At 39.3% G+C, this 12,197-nt stretch overlaps 1 protein-coding gene across 1 annotated transcript; it reads right to left on the bottom strand.

Annotated features, from left to right (window-relative positions):
* Positions 1-387: 387 nt before the first annotated feature.
* RRH (retinal pigment epithelium-derived rhodopsin homolog) lies at positions 388-10,309 on the bottom strand. The gene is made up of 7 exons (XM_075189529.1): positions 9,879-10,309; positions 8,521-8,711; positions 7,626-7,725; positions 5,805-5,958; positions 5,329-5,497; positions 1,378-1,556; positions 388-1,128 (listed from the first exon to the last, which is right to left on the bottom strand). Exons 1-7 carry the CDS (start codon positions 10,015-10,017, stop codon positions 1,026-1,028), a joined length of 1,035 nt encoding a protein of 344 aa, XP_075045630.1. The 5' UTR covers positions 10,018-10,309; the 3' UTR covers positions 388-1,025.
* Between the last annotated feature and the right edge of the window lie 1,888 nt (positions 10,310-12,197).

The following is a 12,197-nucleotide window of genomic DNA, read 5'->3' as shown; positions in this document are numbered from 1 at the left end:
TCAAGGGAGATACCATTTCAAGCCTGATCTTATCTATTTTGTCCTTGAAATAGGAAGCAAGATCCTGTGCACTGATGTTAGTTGGAGGATTTGGGACGGGAGGATTCAGAAGAGAGTTAAATGTGTTAAAGAGGCGTTTGGGGTTAGAAGCCTGAGCATAGATGAGAGATCGGTAGTATGCTTGTTTAGCAGTGTCCAGAACATTTCTGTAGGAGTGGTAGATATCAGTATATGTGATGAAATCATTATAAATTATAATTATGTATGTATGTATATTGTATATGAGTAGGATGTATATATGTTTTACTTATGTGTTTAGAGGTATTTCCTGATGAATGGAAATTAGTGTAGTGTAATTACATTTTAATTACAAATAGGTGGGGGTTTTTTTTAATTCAAAATGGCTGCGTTAAGCCCTCCACCCTCCTCCCATAAATTTCGCATTAACCTATGATTGACGCGCAGGGGAGGCATTTATTGTGTTTCAATTGAATTGCACTATTTGTAACACGGTAGAAAGTGAAAACGGCAGCGGGTTCTGACCTAATGCAAAGCGGGTTTTTTTGGGGGGGTTTTCGTAGCGTTACATGAATTAATTGAATCGGCCCCTTAGTGTTATTTCTTCCCTGTGCTACAATACATATTTTGGTATACGACTGTACTTTAGACACAGAAGTCCAAAAATTATGGTACAGGTTTTGGACAATGCAATACTAATATTCTGGAATGCCCAATTCAGGGACATGTACTGGATCCTATGAAGGATGTAACAAATATAGAAGCATGTGACTTATCTTCTTGGGAGGATGAGAGGGGAGAATGATTATCACAGAAATTGCAGCAACAACGGAACCAGGATTTTTGAATCCCCCTTCCTGGTAGCCAACAGAATTGCTCAGTTGCTACTCACACATCTCTGTAATGATATTTCTTCCACGCAAAGTAGGAATCTTCTGTTTTACCGGTTATGGCTGGTATATATATATATAAGCCCCATATATAAGCCTGATATTTGCTTTGCTGTATTACGTAACCAAAGTGTTCTGAGAGACACTCATTGGAAAGGTGTCTAGAGTAACTTCCTGGCGTGACTTGCACTGCACCATAGAAATGATTGCTCTCCTGAACCTGAGAGAAGAGGTAGAGATGTTAGTGACATACTGTGCATGGGATATAAACCATATCTGAATATAGTAAAATGTGGGGTTTCAGATCAACATTTGGGTTCTCTTTTCCAATGTCTGCCTGCATTGTCCTTAACAGACTGAGGTCAGGACCTTACAGCCATTAAATGTTTCTAGGTGCTTTTTGAAATAAGCAGAGCAAAAATGTAGGACAGTGAAAAGAGTGAATTAAATTAAATAACTCAATACTTACTTCTTATTTGCAATAACATAAATGCAAGGATTGTAGAAAGTTGAAGATTTGGCAAAGAGAGGAGCTATGATGGCCATTGCTGGCGAAATTTGTCTAGGATCCCCGAACGATGACCATAAGCACACAATAGAATAGGGAGACCAAGCTACCAGAAACATCACAATCATTACTACTGACATCTGGAAGACAGGGAATATGGCAGAAATTGCATTATCAACTGAAAATCATTCTCCAGGAATATTCTCTGCTTACACTGAAGTTTTGCTTATCTATTCTCTAGACATCTGCATGTGAGAAATATGCTGGTAAACCATGTTTTCGCTGCTTAGACCAACTGTGGCATTCCACGGCTCATCCGTCAATAGTGTCCCAACACTCCCACTTATTTTCTCACAGCAGAGAATATCATCATCATCATCATCATCGTAATAGATCCAGCAGGTCTGTACAGTGTCGGACTGGGACATGAAGGGCCCACCGGGGGAAATGCAGCGGTAGGGGCCCACTACAATGGGGTGTGGCCAACTGTAAGAGGGGTTGTGGTCAGTCATTAAAGGGGATGGGGTCAGGCCATGGAGGACAACGTATAGCACCTTAGTATGGTCCATAAAGAAAAAGAGGACATTTGCAGTGAGGAGCCGCGAAGGAAAAGACAGAAGAGAAGAAAGAAGTCAATAGGAAAGTAAGTGAAGGGGAGCAAATGCAGCATGGAGGGCACTGTGTGAAACAGGGGAGACAGGGAAAGGGGAGGGATGAATTGAATACAATCAATCATCATCAGCTATTTGTGTGCTGTCCATTCTTTGTGGTTAGTGTTCTCTCCCCTCATAGTGTACACAGAAAACAAATGCTATACTACAGTACTAGAGATCAACCATTCATCATATGAAAACCACAATATAAGGGTATAGACTAAAAATTAATATATCCATGAAGCACTATGGAGACCACAAAATTATTAGCATAAAAATATATGCACATTTAAAATATTACATAAATCTAATTACACTCTAGACACTGGCAAATAAAAACAGGACTCTAAAAAATGATCTACCCACAAAATGTACACTCAATAATAATCCAATGCCACTACAAAGGACAAAAGCAAAACATTAATATTAAAGCATATAGCAGATGCAATCCTATAAGGACCTAACTGTCTGAATGTGTTTTATTCTGATTAAGATATGCTTCTATAGGGAATAGAGTCCCACAATTGATTGAAAACAAATAAACATGGAACATGATATAAACAGTGAATTTGGTTACTAGTTTATTAGGAATCCATTCATTGGTCAGCTGCAATAGGATCCTTTTATAGAGGCACTGAAGACGTATATTGCAATGAAGCCATTCTAATTTATCTCCCTCCCTCCGAGGTCACACAGTGGAGAGCTCTAGAGAAGTTTGCACGATTTATTACTTACTGATTACACGGACTCACACTGCAGTTAGGATGGCAACTTTATGACTACAGGACGCCTGCAACTACAGCAGAAGGAGTAATCTGAGATCTGTGTCACTGTGAAGCATTTCTGCCTCTCTCTGTCTCAGGAGCAGGAAGTGTTCTCACGTGCTGGCTGTAGGCAGGGATTAGTTTGACAGTCTCCGTTTCATATGTAGACTGACCGCAACTCGGTAATTCTCTGCTCTGCCTCACCAACAAAGAGGGCGGGGTTATCAGGCAACAGGGCCTCCCGGGGGATACCCCGGCTCCCCGGCAGGCCAGTCCGACACTGGGTCTGTACCAAGAAGAGTAATCTAATTACCAGTTAGGTAATGGAAGGACTTTATTAAAAACTTGTTAGGTTATTTTTTTTAAACCAACATCTGGTGATAGCATTTTTGAAATACTTCACCATTTGCTACCAAAATCATATAGGAAAACATTGAGTATCAAAAATGACTACAGCAACATAAATAAACTTGGTTATTGTAACCCTGTGTAATAACAGACTAACTAATATAGTATAAGGCAACAAACACGTCACAAAAACAGTTTAAGTGTGCTATTGAATATTGTATGTTATATCAACTGCATGTGAAAAAATAAGCAAAATTAATTTTTGAAAAAAGCAAAGTGGTAGATAGAACCTTATATTTGTATTCCCTGCTTATAGTGACATGTTAAGGTTTACTTTGTCAGGCACCCTCCCCTCAGCTCGCTTCCTGCTCGGGGACGGCCGCCTGTCTTTTCCAGCCGGGAGCGTCTCATTGCTTAGCTTGTTCTTTGTGGCAAGACTCAATACTTGGTAAATTGGAAGGGATATGGTTCTGAAAAGAGGTCTTGGGTTCCTGAAAAGGATCTTCATGCCCCCCCGTCTCCTGGCTGAGTTCAGGAAAAATTTGTCTGCCAGCCACCCCTCCTCAGAATGGAGGGAAGGGGGTACTGTCAGGCGCTGTCCCCGCAGTTCGCTTCCTGCTCTGGGATGGCTGCCTGTCTCTTCCATGCCTCCTGCGTCTCGTTGCTTAGCAACAAAACGCAGCTCCCCCGGCCGACTTCTCCTCCAGGTCGCGTGCGGCGACAGTCCACTAGCATCTCCATTGCTAGACAGCGGAGAAGGATCCGGAGCAGCTATCGGTAGTCAGTGACATCCCTGACCGCCGGGGGGATCCAACCAGTTTCTGCCTGCCACTATTTAAACTTGCTCTGGCACCATTAGGGTGCCCAAGAATCGGGTCTCCTCTACCCCAGGGCTTCCCCTGTATTCCTGCTCCTTTGGTTCCGTCCTGGCTTTCTGTACTACTCCTTCTGGTTTGCTTCTGTTCCTGCTCGTTCCTGGTTTTGATCCTACATTGTCTGACTTCGCTTTTGGATTCTGACTTGGCTCTATTCTGCTCTCTGGCTCGACCCTGGCCTGTCTGACTAACTGCTGGTTCTGATTTGGTTCTACATTCTTCTGCTGGTACTGATCCTGGTTCGTCTGACTATTCACCTACGCTTCGCCAGCGATTGTCTTGGAGAACCGCGACCTGCGTGTCCCTAGCAGCTAAGACAAAACCTCCTTGCGGGGGTCCCTGGCGAAGATCAGGGGTACGTTAGACTCTGCACCTCCAAGTTCAGTAGTGCTAATTCCGGCAAGTGTTACCATCCTACACCCGGTTGTGACACACTTCTAATAAAACAGCTGCAGAGTATAGCACTGTAAAGCTTCATATGAGTTTCAAACTCTTCCACAAAACTTTATTCCTAAAAACGGTTAGTATATGGATATGTTACTCTGCATGTTTGCAGCTACTCATATGGGGATACAATGCTGCCTGTCCTGCTGTAACAAAATAAAGGTCAAAATTATTATGGAAATACTAAACCATTGTCTTGGCACTAACAAGCATTTACTATTGAGCAAAGCATCTCTTGTTAATAGGCCCTGTACTTGATGACATTTTCAAAATCCCTCCCAACATGCAAATATTGTTCAATCATGTGTGAACCTGCTCTAACAAGATCTATCAATAGTGTTGTTTGGGAATATCTGTGTGTTACCAGACCCAGGGAGACTGCTGTAATAATATACCCACCTCTTCAGGCAAGCTTATGATATTCCTCAACCACCACCTTAATCTCCCTAGGTTACCCTATCACTACCCTCTACACAGCTAACACAAGACTACAACCCTCTCACCATCATTGCTACACACATTGCTATGGAATTTGCTGGCGCTATATATAAATAAATGTTGGTGATGATGATGATGGTGGTGTATCTTTCAATTGCAGTTAAAATATTCCTGTAATTACTGCCACTGAGATGCAAGCAACAAATAAAAAAAATAAAAAAATTAGAGGAGTACTAGTAATAAATATGTGTTTTAGAATTTAAACGATCCTTAGGTGTATGGTTGTTGCAATAACACTTTTACTTAATTCTCTATTTATCATGAGGTGATCTTTTAACGTCTCTTGTCCTTTCATTTGTTAGATTAGTTCCACTGTGTGCCCTATCCTACCTTTGTTACATCAGCCTGATCAGACCAGTCCACAGTGCTGCCCCCAAGGCTGTTTCTGCCGTCATATCCTTTCATTGTCTGGGACACATTGTAATAGCAGTAAAACATCACCATCAGTGGCACCATAAAATTCACAGTAACCACGCTCATGGTGTATGACACAAATGACCTGAAGGAGAAAGAACAGAAATCACACTATTAGAGGGAACATTGCTTCTGCAATGTGTTATCACCACATTCTGCTATATACATGAAGGTGAGGGAGCCAGTTTTATTTTTTATTCTCATTATTTTCATGTGTATACCACGGAGATGGCTGCGAAAATAAAATGCCCACCGAGTCTTGATTAACCTAGAAAATTGAAACCACCCTCCATAACACTTCCATCCCAAAACTGCAGTGTCTGAAATCTCTTGTGCATTCTATTCTGTAACTCCTGAATACTTCATTGAGGAAAAGTATCAATATTCCTTACGAATCATTCTTTCTCCAATTAATGGTACACGTGGCTCCGGTTGGATCTGGGGCATAACTTGACCATCCCACAATAGGCATTACAGACCAGAAAATAGCATTGACCCATGCAGCTAGAATCATGGATGTATAGTGGCAGCTTGTTATTTTTCTTCCTGTGGAGAAGAGATTTGTAGTTAGAGTAGCTGATAAAGCTAGAATAAGCATAACCCAAACATGCCATATAACAGTAATAACCACAGTTATCTCCAGGGCAAGGCCATAGCGGTTGTAATCTGATATATATAGGTTGTAATCTATATATATATATTATTGTTACCATTGAGAAAAATTATCCACAAATAAACTCTTAAATAATAATATTGTTGATTCAGGAATAGTTATAAACGTTCATGCCTCATCCAGCTTGTCCTAATGAAGGAAAACACAATCCTTCATAGAAATAGACTAGGGGGCAAATATTTCAAACATCGCTCTCTATAGTGGTTACAATCCGCCGCACATCACCATCAGTTCCCGACGGTTTAGTGCTCCAAACGCTGGTGATGTGTGGCAGTTGTGTAGCATATCTTACCTCTCTGTCTGTATGTATTACCCAGTATTGTTTTATTAATGTTTGTTCCCAATTGTAAAGTGCTAGGGACCTTGCTGGCAATATATAAATAAATTTTGATGATGATGATGAACTATTCTGCCAATTATATAATGTATATTGGGACAAAATTAATTTATAATTAACTTATGGGGCAATTTGTATTGTTCATTATATTAAGGGGACATTATTATTGTATTATATTATGAGGGCAATATAAATACATAATTATATTAAGGGGCAATAATATGATTGATTAATTAATTATTTAACCTCAATAGGTATGAAGTCTGCTTCGTCCACCTCTTTATACCCACTTTGTAAAAAGAAACCTTACACCTAATGTGCATTTAGTAATCAAAGAGAAAGCTAAAATACAGGCTTTTCTTTTGTTTATGAAATTATTAGTTTAGGCTCAATAAGAAGTTATAATAACTAAGTTACTGTAGCAATAATCTGGGGCATACAGAAGTTATGAAATATATAGATATAAATCAATGTTTATTTATATAGTACCACAGACACTGCAGTGCCTGACATAATCATACAGATAAAACATACATGAGAACAGTAAGCATAACAATGGTTACATGGGTAGAAATAAGCAGAATAATAAATGCACAGAATAAAACACATGACATACAGAAACAACTCGCAGAGACAAGCAAGGAAGACAGAGTATGGACATGAGACAGAAGGCAAAGGACCCTGCCCATGAGAGCTTACATTTTAAACGGAGGTGTGAATGAGACACAATGGGACTTAGCGGTGTCAGCAAAATGCTTAGGCCAGGATGGTGCCGAGGCCAAAATGTTGCAGGGGCCTAGAAGGTATAATGGTATCAGGCCAAGCTTTTGCTTCTCTCTGCTTTACATCCTTCATGTCTACATGATGTCAGTTTTATGATAATTTTCTCTATGTATCCTGGTAGCTCCCTTCTGATATTTTCCTGCATTTCTTCTTCTGATATTAGTGGTCCTATTTTTTTCTTATTTCTTTACTGACTGCTTTAGACAACATTACACACTCCACATTTGATCATAACCACCTTAAACTATATTTAGCAGATAATACAATTTTAATGGTGGCTCACAACTGTTTACACAGTACATACAGTCAGCCAGAGACTAAACACAATCATTAAGTTATTTTCATATAAGTTTATAATAGTTTGACTATTTATTACATGTAAAATGTTTATGTTCAAACAAAATACAATCTATACAGTACCTATGTCTGGTCTACAGATAGTCAGGTACCGATCAATGGCAACCACAGTCAGCAGCCCAATACTTGCCATACCAAAGAAAATATTCAAGCTGGCATAGATCTGAAAGTGAACACAAAATTAATAATCTACCATGATTCTTTAGTCATGCAACAATATGTATCTGTCTGTGTAGTCTTCAGCAGCAAGCAGTAGCATTAAGAAATGTGTTTTACATCAATGAAAACTAATAATGCTAAATACTGTCTACATAGCTATATTAGCAAGTATATGCTCATGACCAGCAATACCTATGAAATAAGTAAAGTTAATCGTTGTTGTCAAAGTACAACTCACCTAAATCCTTACTGGTGAAAATAAAGTTGGAATGTGACACTTCAAACATGATAAAGGGGCCGGAGACTGACTTAATGGAACTTCCACCACCATCTTTTTTCAACATTATAACATTGGTGGGAGTCCAGCTGATTCCTATACTACATTTAACTTGGAAGCAGTGCTGAAAAGTTTCAGGAGAGCTGTAGTTGAGCAGTGGAAGAGGAGCAAATGGATGCATTGAGTTGCTTGAAATGACTGCCATTACCAACATTATGACAATGGTACTTGTTTAACCAAAAGTTGAGTGTTATTTGAGGCAGTTTTACTCATTCTTCCTTTCCTTCAGATCTCCAGCAGTGATCTAACAGAGGTCCCCAGTATAAGTGAATATTTGCAAACGCTACATAGAGAAAACATTAACAATCCCAAGGAGGTGAGGTTGAGGGACTCCCGCTGATGTACAAGTGTAGGATATGTGGCTGTTATGAAACCCTCCACCCTCCTCCTTATCCCTCAAAAGATGAACATTGCTCAAAATACCACCACTAAAGATGTCTAGGAGTAAAAAGTCCTTTATACCTGGCATCCTACATTTCCAAATTTCCAACTTCCATGAAGGTCAGAAGCAGCAGACATAGGATAACCAATCCCACTGACACCTATATCTGTGAATGCCAGATTGATGATGATGGCATTAGTGGCTGTGCGAAGCTCCTTGTATTTAACAAAGATTCCCAATACTATAATGTTACTTAAAAGGCTCACTATACCTAGGAGAAAACAAACAAGAGCACGGTTTACTAGAAATGCATAAGCAGATGTTACTTATTAGAACATTTTGACCCAAGAACAATATGTTATCCTAGTACTTGGTCATATCTGTATTGAAGCCCTACGTATTTCAATAACCGCAATAATGTATTTCATAATGGTTCCTTACAATATCATGGAAAACCACCTACCATTTGAAAAGAATAAACCCTTTAATTAGTGCAAATTTCCTGTTGGCAAAGATTCTCTAGATTATTCCAGAACTAAAAAGGAAAATAAGTCAGTATACTAACTAAATTAGTTATACATGTGGGCCATAGATTATACAAACACTGTATTTGTATGCTCTTTTACTGGTGCAGTCTTAATAGCCAACTCCAGCTTTCAGTGCTGGGTGTTTCAAAACCCAATAAAATTGGTAAAATGACTGGATGGCTGGTTGGATGACATCCTGTAGATCACATTTCCAGGCAGTTCAAACAGGGAGGTGCATTTGATAAGTTTAGTTTTAGGGAATGTATGTTACAAAGGACATAAAATAACAGGTCTTGAACATTCTTTTAGAAAGATTTAAGCCTAGACTCCAAATACAGCACTATCTTTGCTCTCCCTCATTACCAACTTACCAGAGAGCCCTTGTGTCAGGCTTGTACCTCAAAATACTAAACTTTAGACATAGATGATTCAGAATTTTTCCGAACCATCAGTAATTGGGAATTGATTTTGGGCTTGTTCACGCTTAGTCTTAATGCAGTGCAGTTCTGTACAAATACCAGCAGGGACACCACATTGAAAGTGCTCCTAGGGATTATCGAATTATCCAGAAAAGACCAATGTAACTTAAAATTGACATTTTAAAATTAACCTTCAAAAAAACAAATCACAAATTTTTACCAAGTGAAAAATATATTTTATCAGGTGTTTGTATAGCTTTTTAAAATATAAGCAATGTGGTAGAATGCATTTAACATACAAACAAATCACATGGGATCAGAGAAAGAAAATACAGCATGTAGTACAACTAATCTGCTGCATTGTGGATTGACATCTTAAAGAGAATTAATAAAATAATGTTAAGAAATCTGAATGTTTTCAGATTTTGCTATATAGATAAATCTAAATATTTAAAACTGTAACACTACACACACAAAACTTCAAAATCATACCTGCAGTAATGAGATAAGCTGCAACTATATTATGCTCCCACTGGGAAAACACAGAATGAACCTCTGTTGGGGCACCAGATGCATTTAATGAACCAGTTCCAAAGGGTGACATTGTTAAAACCTCTGGTATTTTGTCCATCGCAGACCTTCAGAGCTCATGCATGTGTTTTCTTGCTGTGACTGCTAAACAATTTTTTTTGCCATAAATTCAGTGAATGCTTCAGCAATAAACTGATTGTTGGAGTGAAAGGATTCTAGCTGCAAATCCACATGGAGCCAAGCTTGTTAGCTAAACAAAGAGCTGCACAGAACCTTGGTTAATCACGACAAAGTGCTTAGTTCTCATTCAGAAACTTTCTAGGCAGCTTACAATTGTCACATGCCCTCATTACAGAACTACATGGAATGCAACACTGATTACTCATAGACATACAAATATATATATTTTAAACTCTTAATTTATGGACAGTCTTCTAATTTGTTAGGACCCATACAGTTTAGGAGAACTCAGCTAATAACAGTTCTTTGTCCGTCCCCCCCCCCCCCCCCACCCTCCAAACCATCAAAAGGTGAGATGTAAGCAGTGCTGTTAGTTTTAATACAGACCTTTCTCAATCAGCTGTTTGTTAGAAGCTAACACTAGTTTTGAACTTCTTCCGGGTTGTCAATGTCTGTGGCACAGACAGGAACAGGTGGGGGTTCACCAAGAAATGCAAGGGCAAGTGACCCCTAGATTCCTTTTAGGTGGGGAAAAAGGAGTGTTTCAATGAATGTTTTGTTTAAAGGTTTCCAAAGTGTACAAAATAATTTCATAAAGGCAACTTGAAATATTCACAAAATAGAAATGTTCTCATATCACGACAGAACTTAAGTAAATGTGCATAGAATATGAAAATTCTATATAGCAGACTGCAAACTATAATGCTCTGTCGCTGGTCATTTCAGGTACTGTAACGGCTGGTTTAAATACAGGAAGCCTTGTGTGCACAAAAATATTTCATAATCACAGCTTTATCTCAAATATCATTGATTCAGACAAGCTCCTAAAGCTTTTACATGTGTTTGTTAACGTTATGTGTAGCTGTTATATAATGTGGGTTGGGTTGTATGTAGCTTTAAGATGCTTTCTCGTGCAGGGTGGAGATAACAAAAAACATGCACATCCTACCCATTGCTCCCAATTCATTGGAGCCATAAAGTCCAGAGCTCTGTTGTTCATTTCATAGCTTTAAACTAGAGATGCTCAGGCTCGGCTCTCCGAGAACCGAACACACCTGTACTTTCGCGTACCCTCGGCATTGAAAACGAGGCAAAATGTTGTTACACCATCGGATCTCGCGAGTCTTGGGTTCTATAAGTACCGCCCTCTACAACGATCCAGAGCCATTTCACAGAGGGACACAGAAGGGGTTGCATGGTTCTTGGCAGTCTCTAGTGCAGTTGGACAGCGTCATAGGTAGAAAAGAAAGAGGAGGGGTAGCAGTGTTCTTCAAAGCCTCCAATGACATTCAGGAGAGCTCCATTGCTACTTGTTATTGCTGAAATTCAAATAATAGGGCTGGCAGACTTGGTCTTCTAAATCCGCAGTCACATTTTAGTGTGTTATATAGGTAACACAGAAAGAGGAGAGCTCCATTGCTCCAGTGCTAATTGTCATTGCTGAAATAGAAATAATAGGACTGGCAGTCTTGGTCTTCTAAATCTGCAGTCACATTGTACTGTGTTATATAGGTAACATACAAACAGCAGAGATCCATTGCTAATTGTCATTGCTGAAATAGAAATAATAGGGCTGACAGTCTTGGTCTAAATCTGCAGTCAAATTGTATGGTGTTATATAGGCAACACACAAAGAGGAGAGCTCCATTGCTAATTGTCATTGGTGAAATACAAATAATAGGGCTGGCAGTCTTGGTCTTCTAAATCTGTAGTCACATTGTACTATGTTATCAAAATGGATTCTCAGCAGTACACAGAAGACCAGGAGCACCAAGCAGCTGCTGGCACCAGTCATGATTAGAGTAATCCCTCTGCATCATCTGCTAAAGCCTATCTTAAAGTGCATAATGTTTTTAAGTTAGGGAAACAAAAATGTAAAAAAAAACACCTTTTACCTAGGTCAAGAAAAAAAGACCTGTAATCCAGGCAAAGTTATCTGCAGAAAAAAATAAAATTGCCAACATGCTATTCTACATATGCAGTGGTGGCAAGGAAAGAATAAGGCCTTTGCCTTTCTCTATGAGTGCTAGTTCTGCAACTATCACTGAGGCATCTTCTTGTAAGGTCAGTCATGACCATGCAAGACCTTGTCATTCTGAC

This window comes from Mixophyes fleayi, chromosome 1 (genome assembly GCF_038048845.1).
Source record: "Mixophyes fleayi isolate aMixFle1 chromosome 1, aMixFle1.hap1, whole genome shotgun sequence".
NCBI lineage: Eukaryota > Metazoa > Chordata > Amphibia > Anura > Limnodynastidae > Mixophyes > Mixophyes fleayi.
This window is presented reverse-complemented; position numbering and strand designations above follow the sequence as displayed.